General features: G+C 43.8%; 1 protein-coding gene across 1 annotated transcript in view; it reads left to right on the top strand.

Annotated features, from left to right (window-relative positions):
- Positions 1 to 24,964, top strand: part of LOC136055224 (nipped-B-like protein) — a 270,748-nt gene that overhangs the window by 54,596 nt on the left and 191,188 nt on the right. Inside the window, exons 2-4 of the mRNA XM_065746940.1 lie at positions 21,814 to 21,957; positions 22,889 to 23,054; positions 24,053 to 24,183. Coding sequence (XP_065603012.1) covers positions 21,894 to 21,957; positions 22,889 to 23,054; positions 24,053 to 24,183 — 361 coding nt within the window. The 5' untranslated portion in view covers positions 21,814 to 21,893. The remainder of the gene's footprint in view (positions 1 to 21,813; positions 21,958 to 22,888; positions 23,055 to 24,052; positions 24,184 to 24,964) is intronic.

A 24,964-nucleotide genomic window follows, 5' to 3' on the forward strand; every position in this document is an offset into this window, starting at 1 on the left:
TTTATCTGAAAACTTATTTTGTAAGAGGTTCTTTCTATAATTCACCAGCAAAGGAATCTGTATTTACATGGCTTTCTTGGCATTTACTATGTGATACTCTAACATTTTGCCTATTCACACTGCACTTTCCAAGATCTTCTCTTTGTTTCCACTTCTGAGATAAGCTAGAACTATTTTGGAATGTCTTTCATGACATTTCAGAGAATACGTTTCTTTGTGAATGATTGTGTTTGAAAGGCTATAGAAATGTGTGTTGAGGGGATGAGGAACTCTGTTTCACATTTAACTTATGGTAGAAGTTCTTTAAGCAGATAAACTCCTCGTGATCAACTGCTTTGAAATCGGCACAGCCGGAGCTGCAGTGGCTGATTGAGGTACAGGGTGGGTTTTCGGGAGGTTCCAGTCTCTCGGGAACCGAGTGAGAGCGGCCAGTCCTGTAGGCTGTTCTAGCGAGAGGTTAACGAGGCGTTAACGAGGCGTAGGCGTTGCCAGGGTTTCAGCACCTTCGCCCTCACCCCTCAGCTGAATAGGGCTCAGGGAGGGTAGCGAAGTGTCACTACCCACTGTTTGTCTGTTTGTGGGGTTTTTTTTTCATATATATATATTTTTAAATTATTATTATTATTTATTTTTAAGTTATTACAATTCATATCTATATATATTATTAGAAACTATTTTTATTTATTTACTTTCAATTTTTCATTTATTTGTTTTTATTTTTTTTGTGCCATGGTCTCTACTAGACAGAGGGCTTGCCTTAAAAAGGCTGTGGCGACCCAGACAGAAGGTCTGCCTAGAAGCGTGGCTACACAGGTCTCTGGTTGCAAGGAGTGCCAGAGCCTGCTACTGCTGGATGAGGGTGCTAAGCATTTCTCCTGTGCAAGGTGTGAGCAGGTGGAAGATCTGCTTAGCATGGTGGCTGAACTGAAAGAGGAGGTTGAGAGACTGAGGGCCATCAGGGACTGTGAGCGGGAGATTGACTGGTGGAGTAGCTCCCTAGAGCACCAGAGAGAAAGGCACCGGGGAGATCCCCCGCAGTTGGTGGTGGACTCCCTGACCTGTCCCCGTAGGGCAGAAGGGGGATATCTGAGGGATAGGGAGGGCTGGCAGAGAGTCCCTGCTCGGTACCGTGGGCAGTCTCCCCCTCTGCCTCCCCAGTGTCCCCAGATACCCCTAAGCAATAGATTTGCAGCATTGGATGTTGAAGAGGTGATAAGGGGTGAAGTGCAGGAAGATTCCTGCAGGAGGTCACCAATGGCAAGGCAGTCAACTCTGTGCATTGAGACTGCTACTACTAAGAAAGAAAGGAAGGTGATCGTAGTGGGTGGCTCCCTTCTAAAGGGAACTGAGGGCCCCATTTGCAGACCAGACCCAAACCGCAGGGAAGTGTGCTGTCTCCCTGGGGCTCGGATCAGGGACATTGCTAGAAGACTCCCGGTTTTGATACGCCCCACCGACTACTATCCGTTACTCGTAGTTCAGGCAGACTGCAATGAAATATCTCAGAGAAGTCTGCGAACTATGAAAAGAGATTTCAGGGGATTAGGGCGATTAGTTCAAGGGGTGGGAGCACAAGTGGTGTTTGCTTCCATACCTCCTGGGGTGGTGAAGGACACAGAATGGGCTAGGAAAACACAGGTGATGAATAATTGGCTGAGAGGTTGGTGTAGAGATAGACACTTTGGGTTTTTTGACCACGGGGCAGTTTACTCGGCTCCTGGCCTGTTATCTGTTGATGGGATGCACCTATCTCAAAGGGGGAAACGAATCCTAGCACAGGAGCTAGCTGGACTCATTGAGAGAGCTTTAAACTAGCTGTGACGGGGGAAGGGGATAAAAGAGGGCTCTCCAGTAAAGAGCCAAAGGAGGCTGTGCTGGAGCAAGGGGTGAGGCAGATATCTCAGCTGAAGTGCATCTATACCAATGCACGCAGCATGGGCAATAAACAAGAAGAGCTTGAAGCCATTGTGAGGCAGGCTAACTATGACCTTGTGGCTATTACAGAAACATGGTGGGACCTTTCCCATGACTGGAATACTGGGATTGATGGCTATAAGCTCTTCAGAAGGGATAGACAGGGAAGAAAGGGTGGTGGCATAGCTCTCTATATCAAAGAGTGTTTTGATGTTGAAGAGCTTGAGGTTGGAAATGATAAAGTAGAGTGTCTATGGATAAGGATCAGGGGGATAGTCTTTAGCTGTGACATCGTGGTGGGGGTCTGTTATAGACCACCTAGTCAGGATGAAGAAATAGACGAGGTGTTCTATAAACAACTCGTAGATGTTGCATGACAGCCAGCACTCGTTCTCATGGGGGACTTCAACTTCCCTGACATATGCTGGAAATATAATACTGCGCAGAGGAAGCAGTCCTTGAGATTTCTAGAATGTGTGGATGATTGCTTCCTGACACAACTGGTGCAAGAGCCTACCAGGGGAGATGCCTTGCTAGACATACTTTTCATTAACAGGGAAGGACTAGTAGGAGATGTGAAGGTTGGAGATTGTCTCGGCCAGAGTGACCATGAAATGGTGGAGTTTGCTATTCTGGGTGACGTCAAGAGGGTGACCAGCAAAACTACTACCTTGGACCTCCGGAGGGCAGACTTTGACCTGTTCAGGACACTTGTTGCAAGGGTCCCTTGGGACTTGCTCCTGAGGGGTAAAGGGGTCCAGGAAGCCTGGATGCTCCTCAAGATGGAAATCTTAAAGGCACAGGAGCAGGCTGTCCCGGAGTCCCGCAAGTCGAGCCGGAGGAGAAAAAGACCAGTGTGGATGAACCGGGAACTTTTGTTGAGACTCCGAGAGAAAAGGAGAGTCTATGTCCTCTGGAAGATGGGTCAGGCTACTTGGGGTGACTACAGAGAACTGGCCAAGATCTGCAGGCAGAAAATTAGAAATGCTAAAGCCCAGCTTGACCTTAGACTGGCTACTGCTGTAAAGGAGAACAGGAAACCCTTTTACAAATATATTAACAGCAAGAGAAAAACGAAGGAAAATTTCTCTCCTTTACTCAACGAGGCAGGGAATATAACCACAGATGATAAGGAAAAGGCTGAGGTTCTCAATGCCTTCTTCACATCTGTCTTTAATAGACAGAGCAGTTGTCCACAGGGTACTTGCCCTGACCTGGAAGTCAGATGGGATCAGATGGGATCCACCCAAGGGTGCTGAGGGAGCTGGCAGAGGTGATTGCCGAGCCACTTTCTGCCATCTATCAGAATTCCTGGTTATCTGGAGAGGTCCCACAAGATTGGAGGCTTGCCGATGTGACTCCTATCTACAAGAAAGGCTGTAAGGATGACCCGGGGAACTACAGGCCTGTCAGCCTGACCTCGGTATCAGGGAAAGTTATGGAGCAGATGATCTTGAGGGAAATCACACGACACGTGCATGGCAATAAAGGGATCAGACCCAGCCAGCACGGGTTCACCAGGGGCAGGTCGTGCTTGTCCAACCTCATCTCCTTCTATGACTGGGTGACCAGACAGGTAGATGAGGGAAAGGCTGTTGATGTAGTCTACCTGGACTTCAGCAAGGCCTTTGACACGCTCTCCCACAGTATTTTCCTGAGGAAACTGGCAGCCCGTGGTGTGGACAGGTTCACTCTTCTCTGGGTGGAGAACTGGCTGGAGGGCCGTGCCCAGAGGGTAGTGGTTAATGGAGTTAAGTTCAGCTGGCGTCCTGTTACAAGTGGTGTCCCCCAAGGATCAGTTTTGGGGCCCATCTTGTTTAATATCTTTATTGATGACCTAGATGAGGGGATTGAGTGTACCCTCAGTAAGTTTGCAGATGACACCAAGTTGGGAGGATGTGTCAAACTGCCTGAGGGTAGGGAGGCCCTTCAGAGGGATTTGGATAGGCTGAACAGCTGGGCTGAGCTCAATGGGATGAGGTTCAATAAGACCATGTGCCGGGTCCTGCACTTTGGCCACAATAACCCCATGCAATGCTATAGGCTTGGGTCAGAATGGCTTGAAGAATGTAAAGAGGAAAAGGACCTGGGGGTGTTGGTTGATGCTCGGCTCAACATGAGCCGGCAGTGTGCCCAGGTGGCCAAGAAGGCCAACAGCATCCTGGCCTGTATTAGAAATAGTGTAGCCAGCAGGAGCAGGGAGGTGATCATCCCCCTGTACTCGGCTCTGGTGCGGCCGCACCTCAAGTACTGTGTTCAGTTTTGGGCCCCTCACTACAAGAAGGACATTGAGGCCCTGGAGCGTGTTCAGAGAAGGGCAACAAAACTGGTGAGGGGTCTGGAGCACAAGTCTCAAGAGGAGCGGCTGAGGGAGCTGGGATTGTTTAGTCTGGAGAAGAGGAGGCTCAGAGGAGACCTTATTGCACTCTACCACTTCCTGAAGGGGGGTTGTGGTGAGGAGGGGGTGGGCCTCTTCTCCCTGATAAATAATGACAGGACGAGAGGGAATGGCCACAAGTTGCGCCGGGGAAAATTTAGATTAGACCTGAGGAAACATTTTTTTTCTGAAAGAGTGGTCAGGCAGTGGAATGGCCTGCCTAGGGAGGTGGTTGAGGCACCATCCCAAATGCTGTTCAAGAAGCATTTAGATGAGGTGCTAAGGGATTTGATTTAGTAGCTTAGTGGGTAGGGATGGTGATAGGAGAATGGTTGGACTACATGATCTTGTAGGTCCTTTCCAACCTTATGAACCTATAAACCTATAAACTATTCAATTTCTCTTCAAATTTAAATAAACATAGATTAAAGAAATAAAGACAAAAGAAGCAGTGTTCCGCAGGAGTCAGTGCTTGGTCCAGTCCTGTTCAAGATCTTCTTCAATGACCTTGCTGAGGGAATAGAGTCCACCCTCAGCAAGCTTGCTGATGATACAAAGATGGGAGGAATGGCTGACACACCAGAAGGCTGTGTTGCCATTCAGTGAGACCTGGACAGGCTGAAGAGTTTGACAGAAAGGAACCGGATGAGGTTTAACAAAAGCAAGTGTAGAGTATTGCACCTAGGGAGGAATAACCGCATGCACTGGTACAGGTTGGGGGATGAGCTGCTGGAGCAGAGCTTTGAGGAGAGGGACCTGGGTGTCCTGGTGGATGACAGGTTGGCCATGAGCAGTGTGCCCTGGTGGCTAAAAAGGCCAATAGGATCCTGGGGTGCATTAAGAAGAGTGTGGCCAGCAGGTTGAGGGAGGTGATCCTCCCTCTGTACTCTGCCCAGGTCAGGCCTCACCTGGAGTAATGTGTCCACTTCTGGGCTCCCCAGTACAAAAAAGACAAGGATCTCCTGGAAAGAGTCCAGCAGAGAGTCTCATGGTGGCACTTTGAAGAGCTGTAGCATATGTTCTATAGGTACAGCAAAGGAAAGAGCTGCTAAAAAATGTTGTATATTGTAATGCTATTGAAAGCATAACAGTAATGCAGAGTGGCAAAGTCCTAGGCTACAGTAAGTGAGGATAAGCTGAAATGCAGTAGCTGTGAACACAAAAACAAAGGAAAAAAAGCTGCTTACCATTAAAAAAAATATTTCAGGTACACAGGAATCTTCAACAAGATAATTATACCTCCCCTGACAACCCTTAAAGGTCTGGGAAGGAATGGATCCTGGCTCCATCCCTTCTGGTCAGTTCCCCTGGGTTGGCCCTGCCTTCCTACCAGGTGTTCAATCACTGTTTCAGCCCTGACTCAGCATTTCCACTACGTATGTGTAGAGGCCTTTTAAATAGACTTAACGATGCAAGTGTGTTTTTGATGGTATAGTAGCAATGTTTAAAAGGCACTTTTTTCCGTTATATGAAGGTTTTAATTTTCTTTAGCAGTTTTTTGCAGATACAGTATTTTTTTTGCAGTCCCTGCCAAGTTCAGTTCCATCTGTGTCTTGGCTTTCCTGATCCTCTTGTTGTGGTTTAATCTGTCACACAGCCTTTTGCTCACACCCCCTCCCCACACCCCAGCAGGATGGGGGAGAATTTTGGAAAAAAAGAAAGAACTAGTATTTGTAGGTTGTGATAAAAGCTATTTACTAAGATGGAAAAGGAAAAAATAGTAATGATAATAATATACATATTTGCAAAAGAAGTGATGTACAAAGCAATTGCTCACCACCTGCTGACTGATGCTCAGCCAGTCCCTGAGCAGCAGCAGCAACCCCCCCCAGCTTTATAGTTTTTCTCTTGATGCCATGTGATATGGAATGTCCCTTTGGCCGGTTTTGGTAGTCTGTTTTCATTCTGTCCCCTCCCAACTCCTTGGCGCCCCCCTCAGTCCCTTTGCCAGTAAGGCAGCATGGGAAGCAAAAAGCTGAAATGTCCTTGGCTCTGTGCTCAGCAACAGCTAAAACATCAGTGTGTGATCAGCAGTGTTTTTCTCCTAAAGCCAAAACATAGCATTATACCAGACACTATAAAGAAAATGAACTTTCAGGGGAAATCGGGGCATATCTCTGCATGTCCAGATAGCATCCTTGTATTTTTCTCTACCCACATGTTCATGTATTTCCTTCTTGTGCTTCAGTTTGACTAGCAGGACTTTGCTTAGCCATGCTGATTTCCTGCCTGCCCTGCTTGATTTCTTACATGTGAAAAGATTCCTGAATTTGTATCCTCAAATTCTATTTTATTCATTGTGAAGTTGATATTGTAGAAGGCGAATTTATTTTGTATATAATGTGAATTTCCTGTTTTTCTACATGCTGATGTGTTTTCATGGTGTTCTAGCATTAATAAATGTGTCATCTGGGTTTCTGATGCTCCCCTCTCTGCTGCTACACCAACCCCCTACTTGGTCGTTAAAGTTAAGTTCATATTGGGTTTCATATCAGAAATTTTATAGCTTCCAGCATTACCATTTTAACCTTAAGACAGTCCCATCAGTGATTAATTACTTTTCAGCTCTAATGCTGACTTTGTAATATATAGGTTCATTAACTCAGGAAGAATACGTGCTTTTTTTTTTGTTTCCACATAACTGAAGTCTTAGACTGTTTTTTCAACTATTTTTCCTTCCCTTTGTATATTATAAAAGCATTTCAGTTTGGAAACATTTAACAGATTCAATATTATTTTATTCAGATGTAGCTCTGATTTGGAAACCTGAAGTCTGCCCTCTTGTAGGTGTATTTATTATTTATGCTGTCACAGTATCTTATTTTAATGAGAAATAGAGAATACTCATCCATGCTCTTTCTCCCTCTCCTCATGTTTCTGAAGTGACTTTTTCCCCTCAGGATTAGCTTATAGACTGATAACTAGGAGATTCATACATAGTAACTATCAAGAAAAGTAGCTTATTGCAAAATGTGGAACCTTATTACTTGCTATGAGAAAAAGGTTCTTAAATTTTATCTTTAATCTCCTCAGAAATATATTAGGTCAATAATATATAAGCTATTCATCATCTAAAGATATGAGGGCTGCTCCAGAAGTGATACCACTTATGATGTTGGCCCACAGAATCAGAGACCAATGCCGATGGGATGGCAGTGGAGGCAACTTCCCACTAATATCCCACTCTGTGTTGTTGCCATGTGACAGATGGCAGCAGAGTAGCAGTCTGACAAAGCGTTTGACATGGGAGTACATGAGAATCAAAGACGTGTCACTGAATTTTGATTTAGTAGTTGGGTAGGGATGGTGATAGGAGGATGGTTGGACTAGATGATCTTGTAGGTCCTTTCCAACCTAATGAACCTATGAACCTATGAATTTCTCCATGTGGGAAAAAAATGGTACTATTGACATTTACCAATGTTTGTTGAACATTTCCAGAGACCAACCAGCAGATACAAGCACAGTGAGGGGTGGGAAGTGCCTCTCAGCAGTAGCCACAGTAAAGTGAAAGACAAGTCATGTTCAGGATGGCCATAGCAAATTTATGCAATCAGGGCCTGCAGGCTCCTGTTAATCACTGGCAGAAATGCACAGCTAATGGAGGTGACTACGTTGAAAAGTAGCATTTCATAGCTTAGAATTCGCTCTATTAAGTAGTGTTATTGTGCTCTTTGCATCTGTTCTAGTTTCTATGGAAATAAATAGGTGGCATTACTTAGGAAAAAGAAGGAGCAACCAACATAAATATAGTCTTTACCCTTCAACATGCTCAATTCTTGCCACTTCATTTCTATAACATCAGTGGAGCATAATGTAAAATAAGAAAATTTACTAAGATCACACAACTATGGTTGAAAATAAATTTTTACTAAAGAGAAATTTACAGATTAATTAAAAAAAATAAAAAAAATATTTGTCACATTGCCTTAATTTTTGCATCTATACATCACTCCTTTTATTTTTTGCTAGCCACCTCTTGTATGAAAAACACTTCTCCAAAATTAGGAAGTGACAATAGCAGCGTAAAGACAAAGGGACCAGCACAAACAAGGAGGTGCTGCAAAGGATGGAAAATGAATACTCACCTGTCTCTGAAAAAACTAGATTCACTAAGGAAAAAAAATCTAAGAGAAAAAATCTCAAGAAACCATTACTCAATGGCATTCAGCCCTTAAATGAGGTCTAAGAAAGGTGGAGTCTGGCTCCAATCCTTCTGGTTGTACAGGTGAATCACCTTCACCTGTGCTCCCAGGGTCAACCTTGTCTTTCCTTCCAATGCTCAATCAGTTGTTCAGGTTGTGACTGTGACCCATACACTCTACCCTTTTACAGCATGAACCAGTGATTGAACCTTCTATAATTCAATGATTGCCCTTCTATGTTGTCATTACCAGCTGGGTGGAAGAGGGTGGGAAGAGCCCGCGACACCTTCGGATGTTTTTTTTTTTTTCTCTTTGGTATTATGAAATCTGCCAGATTCCAGGTTGTTGTCGGTGTTTCTCGTATAATTCGTACTCCAGATTTTCTGGGAGCACTCAAATTTTTGATCATTTTAAAGCTGTTTCCACAGCTGTAACAAAACATGGTTGGGTTGCCCATCAATTTTGGTAAATGCAACCCCAGCCCATATGAGGTCATTAAACATAGACCTCCGGGATACCCATACGGGGCCTGATCGGGGTATCCGTGGAGCAAGCTTTCTAGTTTTAATGGGGAAGGCCTCAGCTTCTTCCACTATACGGACGTTGCACCTGGTTCTCATGCGCTCTGTCTCCCCTAAGTCTGCCACTAACTGGGCTGCCTGCTGTATGACGGCCGCTGAGGCCACCAATGGATTTAATATGGAAACCAACATCCCGTATATGTGGGAGGGGGCCTGCTGCAATATTAGATCTCGCATGCCTGCTGTAAATCACTCTGTATCGGGGCCTTCAGATGTATCCACGTACATAGCCTCCCTCACACCTAACTCTCTGATGTATGTCTGGAGGTCCTTCATAGAGGACCACAAACCGGTGTTGAGGGGAACATCGGTTTTGTTAGGCCATGTTAGGCGGCATGCTGCCATTAACCAATCTATAATAGAATGGTTTTCATCACTGCAGTGGATGGCTATGTATAACCTTTGCCTCAAGGCTGGGTGTATGGTTATGGACGCTAATTTTGACATCTCCGTCCCATTCACTAGAACACTTTCGGCTCTTGCATCCCATAACCTTAGGAGCCATGATGGTATGCTTTCCCTTGGTTTTTGATGGAACCGCTGTACTAGGTCCATCAACTCATTAGCCGTATATGGACACGCTGTTACATGAAGGCAGGTTTCAGCAGGGGGCCATTGGTCAGGAGGCACCCCTGCTGGCCTATCTTGTACCTTCTTTGGTTTTGAGTTATAATAGGCTGGAGCTTGAATGGATCCATCATAGATGGAGTTTCGAGATCTGCCTTAGAGATCTTATTTTCTGCAATATCTAAGTCTGCCTCATCTGAATTTTAGATGTCCTTTACCGATATACTCCATATTTGTCTCGTGAGGACATTTAGGCCAGGTTTTTTGGTTGTTAATGTACCCAGCTGTCGCTCAAGTTTCTCAATGCACTCTCTTAATAAATGGTTTTCAGTTTCCATGTTAATATTTGCAGCGTCTAATTTAAGTATGGCCATTACTAGAGGCCAGGCTACCGCAGAGGCAGAGAGCCACCGCTCCTTGGTAATGAGTATGTCTTTATCTAATCCTAGAAAGTAGTCATTCAAATAAGCTGGGGAGGGAGAGGCAGTCCCTGGAACCCACAGGAGTCTCCATTTCTCAATAATGGATGCCAACCCATAGTGGGGTGACCCCATGAACCCTGGAAATAGACCAGGGATTGTTTGGTCTAGGGGGGTAACATTCTCCCCCCTGCCCCTTTTAAACATATTCCAAATGAAGGACATGTTTGGTAATTATGAATTATTATCACAATGTCTGCCTGGCTCGCCAAGTGTGGGGTAAATAATTCCCAAGAATGGTGCTTCACAAAGAAATAGTATAGGTGATGGTATATTTTGAATAAGTCTATATAGATAGTACACAAATAATAAAAAGAGAAGATGGCTCACCTTCAGGATGACAAGGCTTGCAGGGGACACCACATAGGAGGGATCTCCTGTTCAACACCTTCATCAATGACCTTGATGAGGGAATAGAGTCCACCCTCAGCAAGCTTGCTGATGATACAAAGATGGGAGGAATGGCTGACACACCAGAAGGCTGTGCTGCCATTCAGCGAGACCTGGACAGGCTGGCGAGTTTGGCAGAAAGGAACCGGATGAGGTTTAACAAAAGCAAGTGTAGAGTCTTTCACCTAGGGAGGAACAACTGCATGCACCAGTAAAGGTTGGGGAATGAGCTGCTGGATCGGAGCTCTGAGGAGAGGGAACCTGGGTGTCCTGGTGGATGACAGATTGGCCATGAGCCAGCAGTGTGCCCTGGTAGCCAAGAAGGCCAATGACATCCTGGGGTGCATTAAGAAGAGTGTGGCCAGCAGGTTGAGGGAGGTGATCCTCCCCTTCTACTCTGCCCTGGTGAGTCCTCACCTGGAGTATTGTGTCCAGTTCTGGGCTCCCCAGTTCAAAAAAAGATAGGAAACTCCTGGAAATAGTCCAGCAGAGTGCTACAAAGATGACGAAGGGCATGGAACATCTCCCTTATGAGGAAAGACTGTGAGACCTGGGTCTGTTCAGCCTTGAAAAAAGAAGACTCATAGGGGATCTGATCAATGGCTATAAATATCTGAGGAGCGGGAGGCAAAGGGATGAGGCTGGACTCTTTTCAGCAGTGTGTGGTGATGGGATAAGGGAAAATATCTATAAACTGAAGCATAGGAAGTTCTGCACAAATGCGTGTGGGAACTTCTTCACAGTGCAGGTGACAGAGCACTGGAACAGGCTGCCCAGGGCAGTGTTGGAATCTCCTTCTCTGGAGTCATTCAGGACCTGCCTGGATGCCTACCTTTGCAACCTGGTCTAGGGAGCTGCTTTGGCAGTGGGGTTGGAGTCGATGATCTCTAGAGTCCCCTTCAATTCTGTGAACCAGTTGGAGACGTGAGCCTTTCCTAATACAGGGAACCAGTGCATTGTTTCATTTATACAATTTGCCCATCGTGGTACAGGTTGACAATGTAAGGCTATTGATGATTGGTTCATGGTTGATGTTTGTGTTCTCTCATGGGCCAGTGCTTGATGCTATAGATAGATTCGACGGACTAAGAATCAAAGAGTCAACTACTGAATTTTATTAATCAGAGAGCAAAGAGGCAATGCAGCGCTGGGCGACAGGGGACTCTGCGTTCCACCGACTGTCGCAACAGTTGAACCAATACCCGATCCTTTTATACAGTCCGTCTTCCGTATACGTGTCCTTTTCGCTTTCTCATTGCGGTGTACTCTGCGCATGATCCATTTGTTGCTAGGGGTCTTCTTCTGCCAGTAAGTAGTCTTCCTCCATATCTCCTTCTTGACCCTTTCTGGTGGTTTTTCCTTTTATGGTATGTTATTTATACGAACAAATCTCACTGCACAATCACTAGTCCTTGAACGTGTTTAGGCTAGCTCCCGGTTTGCGCAAGTTTTGTGTTTTCGCAAGCTAAGCTTTCTTATAGTAATGGCTATCTTTTGTGGCTTTCTTGATTGCTTAAGCGGAACATTCATCTGCGTTACATGCTAAATCACAAATCACGGTTACTTATTTACAGGTCCCTTCCTTCTTACAGCGAACAAAAAGATTACTTTCTCACCATTCCCTCCTTTTTCTTTTATTACTATTTTTGTTCGTGGTATCTCAGTACCCCTCTTTCATTAAGCTCCAGGTAATCCTCTGTCCCTGTTTCGTGGAGGGACTCATATTTGGCCCTCATGAGCATCAAATGGACAGCCTCCAATCTCCCTTTCACTATAGAGATTAGTTTATTGAAAATACAGGGCCCAAAGGTTAACACTAAGATCAGTAGTATAGGGCTTCCCAGGGTTGGATGCAGGGCAAAAATAAAATCCTACTCTGTTTAAGCAAGGTTCTACCAGAATAACGTCGCAGGGGTTGCATCTAAACGAGGGACTTCCTGAGGTTATCACTGTATGAAGGACCCGATGATCTTTCCATCTTATTAATGACCATTTGAAAGGTTCATGGCTTTTCTCATGATTTGTCTCTGCTGTTACAATAGGGGGTCCTATAAGTCCTTTATTCATACATAATGTGAGAGCTAGGAGAAGTCCACTGCTGGATTTATTTAACCTTTCGCCATTTTTTTTGATTTTTTTTATTCCCAATACTGTTCCCCGTCCGGCCTTGGGTTTCCAAAGATCCTGGAGCCACCTTAGTGTTTACGTTCCATGGGAGTTCCCTGTTCCCACCTTTTATCCCTCTGCCTCGCCCGCCAACCAGGTTGCTGCTGGCTGCGGGGTAGCCCATCTTCACGGCAGCAAGGATTTCAGGGGCGGGTGTCACTCCTCTCTCCCACCTTCTGGCGGTGAGGTATTACACCGGGGCTCCTTCGTTCACTCTCGGTACTTATGTTGGATGGACCCGGAGGCTCGTCGGGGTGATGATGGTAAAATTCAGAATTTATTTCTTTGAAATATATCTATCACTAAATCGGGGATCCCACTTTTAGCTTTCGAGCTGCCGCCTTCCGGTTCAGGACCAGAGCAGTCAGCTCGCGCTGCTCCTCCCAACAGGGCTGACACATACGCCTAGGAGCCCTCCCTTCTCCGGCAGTGAACTTACCACAACTCTTTACAAATTTCACAACAGAAGCGAGCAAATAGGTGACAATTGCAATTTAGTCATCTACAGATTGCTTCTATATCATTATGTCTTGCGTTACTTTCCCATTTTATAGTTTTCCCTATAAGGTTGACATGCAAACCCCTCTAGATATTTACTCAGCCAATCTCTACAGCCGTGTACCAGTTATACTCAGGGCAAATTTGGTAGACTGACCTCACTTAATGTTCTATCAAAACATTCGTCCTTCAAGTCTTAGGAAATGACTCTCATTCTCCTCTATACATAAACACAAATTCCTTTCCCACACTTAACGACTTTCCATAAGAAATACACAATTAGTGACAAGATTAATGCTGTCACAAACCCTATTAAACACTGTACAGCGAAGGGTAGGTGTTCAAACCATGCCCCAATCATTTGGCTTCTTCAGGTAGGTTGAGATTTCTTCACCAAAGGGATTATATTGGTTTTCTTCGGTTGTTCACAGAAGTCCTGGATAAGGGTGATTTCTGGAGCTGGTTGATATTTTTGCAAAATCTGTTCTAGGGCCTGCCCGAACAGATTTGGGGATTCAGTAAAGCCCTGTGGTAGTACTGTCCACCTCAGCTGTTGTTTTCTCCCTGTGTCCGGGTCTTCCCATTCAAAGGCGAAATAATCTCGGCAAGACTCATCTAGAGGGCAAGCCCAAAACGCATCTTTCAAATCAATTACACTATACCATAGGTTTTCAGGGCCTAATTTACTCAATAAGGTATAAGGATTAGCAACTACAGGAAAGCGAGATATTGTCTTCTTATTTATTTCCCGTAAATCATGTACCAAACGATAGGTACCATTAGGCTTTTTTACCGGCAATATGGGAGTGTTGAATGGGGACATACAAGGTTCCAGTAACCCCTGCTTTATAAGTCTCTCTATTTCTGGTTTTAGGCCTCTCCTTCCCTCCAGTGAAATGGGGTACTGTTTTACTTTTATAGGAATTTCAGGGTCTCTAAGTTTAACTGAAAAAGGAGGTATTTCCAAACGCCCCACACTTTCGATTGTATACCATACTTCAGGGTTAATCCTCTCTTCATCCTCCACCCTTAAAGGGCAAAGTTTAATCCTTATTTCCCTGTTCTTTACTTCCAAGCTTATCCCCAGTTCTATAATTAGATCTCGTCCCAACAAATTGAATTCAATTGAATTCAGGTACAATTAGAAAATCTCCCAATCCTATCTTAGATTCTGTTTCTATTTTTACATTTTTAACAACCCCTACCTTAAAGGGTTCTCCCTTAGCTCCTACTACTAGGGCTGTTTCTCTGGACAATTTACATCCAGAGGGTAGTTGTTGTATGGTGGATTTCTCAGCCCCTGAGTCCACTAAAAATTCTATTTCTTCTTGTTGGGGACCTATCTTTAATTTTATCAAGGGCTCACGGTGTTTCTGGGTCCCCAAAAGGTAAAGCCCCTGACCTCCCTAGTCTTCTTTAAACACCTTCTCATCTTGTATCCTACTTCTACAGTTTTTCTTTAGGTGGCCTTTCTTCCCGCAGTAGAAACAAGTCCGTTCTTCCTTTCTTTCTCTTGCTCCCTCGCTCTTTCCCTGATTAGAGGGAGGCTTTTGTAATGTTCGCCTTTCCTGCTTGTCTAATTCCCAGCTCTCTCTAACCGCAGCCACCATCATCCTAACTTGCCTCTTCTGGTTCTCATCGTCCCTGCGAACATAAACCTTCTGAGCTTCCCTTAGTAATTCATCCATCCCTCTGTCCTGCCAATTCTCAATTTTTTTTCGAGTTTCTTTCGTATATCGTCCCAGGCTTTAGCTACAAACTGCGTCTTTAACAAAGCTTGTCCTAATGGGGTTTCAGTATCTAACCCTGAGTACATTTGTAAATTCTTTCGTAACCGCTCCAGCCAGTCATTAGGGGACTCCTCTTTCTTCTGTCTTTCATTGAATGCTTTATTGATATTCTGGCCTCTAGGGACTGCTTCCCTAATTCCTTGGATAACTATACTTCGTAAATCTTGCATATGTATCCGGTGATTTGGGTTTTGGTGGTCCCATTGGAGCCTTTGTAAGGGCCATTTTACATCTGCCTGGGGTCCTTGGGCATGCTGGGCATCCCAAACCCTCATTCCTGCAGTCCTAATCATATGTTTTTCTTCAATCGTAAATAAGATGCCTAGGATGGACTGTAACTCATCCCACGTATATGTATTGGGGCCTAGAAATTGATCTACCCTTTCCGCAACTCCTAATGGATCTTCCAAAAGTTTTCCCATCTCTTTCTTAAATTCCCTAACATCCCCCGAACTTAAAGGCACCGAAATGAACCCCATTTGTAGATTGGGACCCCCCATAGGTACCTCTCGTAATGGATATAGATTCTGTTGACGTGTCCGACTCCTAGTTTGAGGGCCCAAATTAGAGTCCATTTCCTGATTATCTGGATTGTCCTGATTATTTATCTCAGGCTGTGGAGGAGGGGGAGCTATCGGCTGCGGTGGGACGTATGGTGGGGGTCCCATAGGGATCTCCTCCTCTTTGCGAGACTTTGGTCTCTTAGTCTTTGTATCTATTTCAGACAATTTGAAAATTGAAACTCCCGGTCCCCCGGGCATGTGACCCAGACAGCCGCATATTCACTTTCTTCCTGACTAAAAGGAGTCTTAGTGTTTACCCAAAAATTTAGACGCTGCTGTACCCAGTTTTCGCTAGATCCATATTTCGGCCACCAGACCTCGGGGCCAATCCTCTGATCTCCCCATACTTCTACACAATAATAAATCATCTTGGCTTTACTCTTATTTCCTGTCCCAGGATAATACCTCCACATTTCTAACATGAATGCTAGAGGAGAATCCTTCGGGACTGGAGGGCATTTCATGGCTACAGGGGGCTTGCTTTTTCCCTGTCCCATCTTCCGGAGTGCCTTCACTCAGCCGTGTGTGCGTTCCACTCGCTTCCCCTCGTTTGTGGCTCACGCCTTCGCAGGCAATGAGAACCGCACTACTAGAGGGTCCACACTCGCTTGGGTTAGTCTGAGCTACCGGCCCCCTCTCACACACACACCACTTGTCACACTCCAGGAAACCCGACCCCGACCGAACGGAAAACCCCTGCCAAAACGGCAGTCACTTACGCGTCCCGCTTCTTCGTCCGGACTTTTGTGCACAAAATTTAAGGGGTCGACCGGTCCTTTCTTGCCTTTTTGCTCTTAAATTTCGGATCGTTGGTAGGAGTAAGGCAGGGAATCAAGAGTGGGGCCGCCAGCTCTGGCGGGGCGCCTCCCCAACCCTCAGAACCTGGCCACTACTCCTATCCGAGTCACGGCACCAACTGTTATAGATAGATTCGACAGACTAAGAATCAAAGAGTCAACTATTGAATTTTATTAATCAGAGAGCAAAGAGGCAATGCAGCGCTGGGCGACAGGGGACTCTGCGTTCCACCGATTGTCGCAACAATTGAACCAATACCCGATCCTTTTATACAGTCCGTCTTCCGTATACGTGTCCTTTTCGCTTTCTCATTGCGGTGTACTCTGCGCATGATCCATTTGTTGCTAGGGGTCTTCTTCTGCCAGTAAGTAGTCTTCCTCCATATCTCCTTCTTGACCCTTTCTGGTGGTTTTTCCTTTTATGGTATGTTATTTATACGAACAAATCTCACTGCACAATCACTAGTCCTTGAACGTGTTTAGGCTAGCTCCCGGTTTGCGCAAGTTTTGTGTTTTCACAAGCTAAGCTTTCTTATAGTAATGGCTATCTTTTGTGGCTTTCTTGATTGCTTAAGCAGAACGTTCATCTGCGTTACATGCTAAATCACAAATCACGGTTACTTATTTACAGGTCCCTTCCTTCTTACAGCGAACAAAAAGATTACTTTCTCACAATTGACACTGTTACTGGAGGCATACAGTATTTTGGTGCAGGTCCATCTTATGTTCCATCAGTCCTACATAAGCTATCACCAGTTGTCATTCTATATCTCATGGCCCCGAGGGAGGTGCCCAATGTAATTGACCTGCCATCGGTGGAGAGCATTGTCTCCTCCGACAAGATGGGCTGTTGTTTTGGGCAACAGTCTCAGTTTCATCTTGGAGTATGCATCGCAGACTCAATGTCCAGACAGTGTCAGATAGTTGTATGGGTAGCCCCCATACTTTAGCAGCTGCCCACTTTGTCTTTTGTCCAGCATGCCACCGCTTCTGATGTAACCACCAGGCAGTCTTCTTGGATGGTGAATCTTCAATCCTTCAAACTCAGTCCAGTGTGTCATCTTCATCATTTCCCAGTGACTTTAGAGGTTGGTGACCAGAAATCAGGTAGACACGTACAGTCTTATAGTTAACCACATTTTATATGTCTAACCACATATCTCTTCCCCAGTGTCAACGGTTTACGAGCAGGTTCAGCCCGGTTCCGTGATGATTGGTGCGGGGGACCCACAGACCCACGCCCCAGGAAAGGGGAAGGGGGAAAGGGAAAAGGGAAAAGGGAGATGGGCCTAGGAACAAAACAGCAGCAACGATCTGAGGAGGAAAGCTAATTTACTAAATAAGATATCGGAAAGTAAAATAACACAATATAATACAATATAATTGGAATTAAAGCTAATAAATCAAATAAAATGAGCAAGAGAGAGTGTCCGATAAACCGAAGGCCTTACGCTAACGCTGAAGGCGGACGGCAACGAGCTCCCACTGCTGAGTCGATCCCAAAGGAAAGAGAGTGTCCCGTGATCACAGACAGTTTTTATCTTTCCCTCTGAGCGTAAACACGTAAGAACAGAAAGCATCGCAAAGTCCTCTGGGGAATGGAGTTCTTCTTCTCTTCTGAGACAGGTATACCTGGAACTATTGATGATCCATGGAGCTGGAGCATTAACTCCTTAACTCTAAATGCACTACATGATGTTATGATGTGGAATACCAGTACCAAAAATCATAAAACCATGACATCCAGATTGGTCGGGTGTTGATAGTCCATTCCTGGGTGGCCCACTGTGCAAACCAAAGAGTGAGCCCCCGGTACACAGGCCAACTCTCTGTGCAGATGTTCAGGATACTGTCACCAGGTTCCTTGGTTATAACCATTGACATGGCTTGCAGTTCTGCCTATTGGCTACTTTGACCATCCCCCTGTTCAAACCAAATTGTTTCAGTGGAGGGATGGTATGCCACTGCTCTCCGCTTGCTTGGGTTCCCCTTTCTGGACCCATCCTTATACCAGGCATCTTCAGGAATGGGATATTTCCCTTTCTGAATGGGACTCTCTACTGGAACGACCATTGTCTCTTCTAGAGCATCACTGTGATATGTCACTGGGCCTAGGATCTTCTGTAATTCTTCTTTCAGTGGTGAGGAAGACAGACTACTTCTCTGGCTGAGATAGGTGACCCATTGTGCCACCATTTGTGCTTTGGCCACCCCTGTCTTAGGAAGGTGGGTCAGATCTTCAACCCACCCCTGAATTGGCAAGGTGGTCTTGACTATGATTTCAGATGTTTCGGTTATTGACTCTACCACTTGCAGTGCAGAGTAGGCAGCCACTAACTGTTTTTCAATTATAGAATGAATCATAGAATGGTCTGGGTTGAAAAGGACCACAATGATCATCTAGTTTCAACCCTCCTGCTATGTGCAGGGTTACCAGCCACTAGACCAGGCTGCCCAGTGCTATATCCAGCCTAATTTGAATGCTTCCACAACCTCCTTGGGCAACCTGTTCCAGTGTGTCGCCACCCTCTGTGTGAAAAACTTCCTCCTAATATCTAACCTAAACCTCCCCGTCTCAGTTTAAGACCATTCCCCCTTGTCCTATCTCTATCCACCCTTGTAAACAGCCATTCCCCCTCCTGTTTATATGCTCCCTTCAAGTACTGGAAGGCTGCAATGAGGTCTCCCCAGAGCCTTCTCTTCTCCAAGAGAAACAAGCCCAGTTCCCTCAACCTTTCCTCATAGGAGAGGTGCTCCAGCCCTCTGATCATTTTAGTGGCCCTCCTCTGGACCTGCTCTAAGAGCTCCACGTCCTTCTTGTACTGGGGGACCCAGGCCTGGACGCAGTACTCCAGATGGTGCCTCACAAGAGCTGAGTAGAGGGAGACAATCCCCTCCCTCTTCCTGCTGTCCACCCCTTTTTTAATGCAGCCCAGGATATAGTTGGCCCTCTGGGGTGCAAGTGCACACTGCTGACTGATGTCCAGCTTCTCGTCTACCAGGACCCCCTAGTCCTTCTCCACAGGGCTACTCTCAAGGAGATCTTCCCCCAGTTTGTATAAATACCTGGGATTGCTCCGACTTAAGTGCAGCACCCTACACTTGGTCTTATTGAACCTCATTAGGTTTTCATGGGCCCACTTCTCCAGCCTGTCCAGGTCCCTCTGGTTGGCTTCCCTTTCCAATGTTTGACTGCACCAATGTATCATACAGTATCTTCCTTCTGCTTTGTGCCAGACCTGAGACCAAAACCCAATTGGGGTCCAAAGAGAACTCAAGCATTGCCACAGTCCCCAGCCAAAGCTGTCCTGAGTGACGTGAATGTCCAATTTGGCTGGGAGTGTAGGATCAAATATACACAATGCCTAGGTTTGTTTAACATTTTTGCCTACTGAAAAAGCCTCTTGTTCTGTTCTCCTCCAGTCCCATAGTTGGCCCTTCTTTCTGTGTCAGTACAGAGGCCTCAGCAGCTGCACTAAGTGGGGTATAAAGGAACACCAGTATCCCAAAATACCTAAAAACTCTTGCTGCTGCCTTGGTGCAGCAGGGACTGGGAACACTTGCACCTCATCTATTATGCATTGGGTAGTACTTTGGTCTTCCCTGTCCAAACTACTCCCAGGAATTTCACAGATAGGCCCAGACCCTGCGCCTTCTGTGGTTTTATAGCCCATCCTTTTTCCTGCAGATAGGTTGTCAATGAATCTGCTGCCCAACATACTGCCTCCAACATGTCAGATGTCAACATGAGATCATTGATATAGTGAATAAAGTTGACACTGCTAGGTCTTCCCCAGTCTACCAGATCACACGCCACTAGGTTATGACAACATGTTGGTGAATGCACATACTCCTGCAGCAGGACCTGAAAGGTCCACTGCCTCCCTCCCCACGTAAATACAAACTGATCCTGTGATTCCTCAGCAATCAGAATACTAAAAATCGCATATGAAAAATCCAGGACACAATGGTAGGTTTTCATTTTCCTACGCAATGTGTCAATTGAGGGAGGCAGTATTGTGTACAGCCACATGAATGGGTGGTGTGACTGTATTTAACTCTCTGTAGTCCACTGTCATTCTCCATGTGCCATCTGACTTTTGCACTGGCCATCTAGGAGAATTATACAGGCTATGTGCAGGCCTTATGATCTCAGCCTTTGCTAATTCCTGCACATCCTGGATATTTCATCTTGACCCTCTGTAGGGTGAATAATTCCCAAGAATGGTACTTCACAAAGAAATAGTATAGATGATGGTATATTTTGAGTAGTTCTATATAGAAAGCACACAAATAGTATGCAAAAGAAGATAGCGCACCTTTAAGATGACAAAGGCTTGCAGGGGACTCTACAAGGGAAGAATCTCCAAGAAGAGAGCCTTCCCCAGTGGTGGTCAACCCTTAAATGGGGTTTGGGAGAGGTGGAGCCAGAATCCACCCCTTCCAATCACACAGGTATATCACCTTCACCTGTGCCCCCGTGGCTGACTCAGTGCTCACCTCAAGTGACCAATCTGTGGTTCAGGCCGTGATTCAGCAGTTCCCATGAACCCCCCTGGGAGTCTATATTGTTTCATGCTAGTAATCTGGCACTGTTCTGGCACATGAATAGGCTTATGCTTTGCACAGCCTCTCAACATTGCTTGTACTGTCCAGACACTAATGCATTTCAGCCAGTCTGAATTCTCCTATGGTTGTCTGGAGAGCCAGTCCCCATAAAATTTCTGATGGCCAAGATGTACTTTGGGACTAGGACTATAGACACCTTATACTCCCAGGATGGGAGATGACCAAATCCCAATTTCAGCCACGTCTGTGTAACAGGAATGGTCTATCCTCCAAAACCACTGATCATCACTCTGTCCTCTTTAAACTTAGTAGTATTCCCATAAATACAACAGTGTTTCCATGCCTCTATCAACCAGTGCCATAACTCATATTTTTCTGGAATAAAAAAACTGTCAAACCAACATAGGACCTCCAGTCCTATCTAGTGGCAGTCAGCCCTTAAATGAGGTCTAAGGGGGGGGGGGGGGGGTGCAGCCAGGTTCCACCCTTTCTGGTCACACAGGTGAATTTCCTTCACCTGTGCTCCCAGGGCTGACCAGGTCTTTTGTTCAGGTGCTCAATCAGTGGTTCAGGCTATGACTCAGTAGTCCCCATACAAGCAGCTAATTAAATTGTTAATGGATTATGTGCTTCTCACTGTAGTGTGAACTAGCAGTTTTGTTACCACGTTTTTAGTTTTTTTTTTTTTAATTAGTTCTTTGTATGTTTAATTATCAGATATAAGCTATTAGTATAGTGCTGTATGATCTGAGAAAATTTTGTTTGCCTTATTTAAGGTGAAGGGCTCTGTTTCTTAGAACTGTAGACTGCCTTTTGATTATTCTGAAGTTTATTTCTCTCCTATGTTGTTCTATCTATGCTTAACCAAATTTTCTTAGTATGTGGTTGAGTTTATGGCCTGTGTTTCATTTATATTACTGAATTTCAAAGTTTTTTTAAATAAACTGAACGCTGTAATTTGGTTTTATTCTTTTTAGTGCTTTGGAGATGGGAAGTAATGATAACTGGTACCTGAACTAAAATATCTGTGTAGACACAACCATACCAGAACTTCAGGATGAATGGGGATATGCCTCATGTTCCCATCACTACTCTTGCAGGGATTGCTAGTCTTACAGACCGTAAGTACTTTTTTTCTCATCTTTCTTATGTTGCTTTCTACTGGGTAGTTAGAGCAGACTTGTTTTTTTTTTTTGGACCTGTGAAGATGAATTATCCGTATAGTTTGCTTTTTGGCCTCTTCTGGCTTGTTCCTCTTTTGTCTATGGAGCCTTGCCAATTGTCTGGCTTCTTATTTGATATGCTTCCTTTTTATGCACGTAGACCTAAGAATTGTCTGTAACTATAGTGTGCTCATTTGTAATCTGATTGTAATATTTTGATGAGTGCTTTTCATTAAGCAATTAAATCTTTTTACAAAGATTTGTGAATAGGTATTTTGAGTGAATTAACATTGTAATTGTCATACCAACCTACCATACTAGCCTTTTCTTGAGATTGTTTACATAGATATGAACACAACAGGAGTGTAGAATGTAATTAGTAGGTTATGTGACTGCTTTTTGTTTTCAAATCTACCCTGACCATACAAAGCAAAAACATAGATTAAACTTGAAGTTCTGTGCACTTCACGTGCTCAATGCACTTTCAATACTGCCTGTAACTATAAGCGTCTTATATTTTCTTCTTTCCTGTTATCAATGCTTTCAACTCCAAAAGAAAACTGTCTTAACATTTTAAATAACTCTGTGTTCTGGAATGTTTAAAAGTGTATTTTTATTCATAGTACTTGGCTTAGCACAGTTAAATATTTACAATGATATTTTAATTTGTGGAATTGGCTACATTTCTTTGTTTAAAACAGAGTCCAGCCTCTGTGTGTGTTCCTGATTATAAATAAATAATTAAATCTAGAGACTAAAAATGTTTCTTATATTTCAAATGTAGTTTTCAGGTGTTTTTTTTTTCCTATAATTGTGTGAGGGAGTAAGAAGGTTGCCTATCTTTGTGTTCCAAGAAATGATTCTGAACTTCTTTCTGTCCTTTGATAAGTTTTGAACCAGCTGCCTCTTCCATCGCCTTTACCTGCTACAACAACAAAAAGCTTGCTCTTCAATGGACGGATAGCTGAAGAGGTGAACTGCCTTCTGGCTTGTAGGGATGAAAATCTGGTTTCACAGCTTGTCCACAGTCTCAATCAGGTGTCAACAGATCACATGTATGTATTTTTAACTTTAACAGTATCAAACCACTGTCCTTATTCCTTGAGATTGGAAAGAAATGGATTGAGAGGGCTGTTTGTGAGAATCTGAAAATGCACAAGTTTATTATTAGGCTTGTTTAGCTGATTACCATTGTATAAGAGTCAGTTATTTCAGTCAAGTAGCCCTTAAGCATAACTTCTTTTCTTTTTTTTTAATAGATCTGCTTCTTGTTCCTGCTAGTTACAAGTGCAAACTTTGTGATGTTGATTGTGCAACACTTATTAACCAAAATGGAACATAAATAATACCTATAGAGAAATTAGATATCTGGTATTACACAAAAAGGAACTTTTTGTTGAGACCCATGTGAGACCTAGGTCAAAGGGTATTGAACTTGAATATAAGAATTGAACCAGCAAGTATCCTCTTTGTTCATTTTTGTGTGATTTTCTTTGAATTGTCTTATGTTGACAGTGTTTTTTCCTATGTATTCCAATTGATTGTTTTGATCAAATGGAAGCAGCTCTTAAAAAGTCTTCAAAACAAGCAATAAATGAAAGCATGTATGCATTTATAGAAATTATTACATTTTTGATGGTTCAGTGGAAATCCTGTGATGTCAGTGATGTTCCAAATTTCCTTTTTATTACAAAATATACAATTTGAATATTTTTCATTCATATGTATCTTATTTTTACTTCTACAATACTTTCTTCATGTTGTGCCAAAGTGGTCTTCTGTGGCGATCAAGATACAAAAGTGGGCATAAATGACAACCATGGATATATGTGCTTAATAACAGAAAATAAAGACTGGTAGGAATAGTTTTCCATCCATTCCTTAAAGAAGAGAGAAGAAAAAAATTACAGACAGGGAACAGTGCTTTGTAGACTTGTTTTTTTTTTTCTTCTTTATTTTAGCAGTATTTTTTTTTAATTGATAGCTATTTCTTTCAATTTGGGAAGTTTGAAAACTCATTTGCTTCTTTATTTGCTTACTTCCACAATTACAGAGAACTGAAAGATAATCTTGGCAGCGATGATCCAGAGGGAGATATACCGGTTTTGCTGCAAGCTATCCTGGCAAGGAATCCTAATGTTTTCAGGGAGAAAAGCATGCAGACCAGATATGGGGTACAAAGTGGTAAGAACTTTTTATTCTATATTAAGATTTTAAGTTGTTCTGTAAGTGTGGGGGAATGATATTGACTATATATATATGTATATATAAGTACATCCGTGATGTTTATGTCTTACCTTGTACCTAATAGTGAAAGAAAGCTGTATGTTTTGATGTCTTCTAGGAGTGATTATATTAGAATAAGCATGGAAATAACTCTACTGGGTATTTTTGTAGAAATAATGTTTAATTTCCCTACTGAAGTTTAATTTCCTGGAGGACTGATTGGATTTCATTTTATTTGAATTTCTTTCTGTCAAGGTTCATAAACTCAAGGTCCATAAATTTATCTTAATAAACAATTAAAGTTGGGAAAATAGACCTTGTTCTTACTGAAAATCTCTATGATTACAGTGCATCATTGCACTGATAGTTCTTTAGTAGTTCTAGGGTAAGGAATAGGGTTCAATTAACCATATTTAACAGTTCTTCCCTGCCACATCAGTGATGTGTGATGCCTTACAGATTTTACTGTTTTGACAGCTGATTCTCTTCTGACATGTATACTTCTGGATAGCAAAGATGGAGAAGGGGAGATACCAAGCAAAGGATTATTCAGATTCTAGTTTTAGATTTGAAGACTTAATAAGTCCTGCATCTGGAGTCTGTTCTTTAAATGCTAAACTTTAAAATGAATAAGAGAATTTCCAGTTTCCACAGTGTGAGGATAAAGCTTTGTTATCATTGTAGAAATATAGGTAGAAGTCCTATAGGAGTCTACAGGGGATTGAAAGTGTGGGGTATT

Source organism: Cyrtonyx montezumae, unplaced genomic scaffold (assembly GCF_038088225.1).
Source record: "Cyrtonyx montezumae isolate F1298 unplaced genomic scaffold, pur_monq_1.0 scaffold_4, whole genome shotgun sequence".
Taxonomy (NCBI): Eukaryota; Metazoa; Chordata; class Aves; order Galliformes; family Odontophoridae; genus Cyrtonyx; species Cyrtonyx montezumae.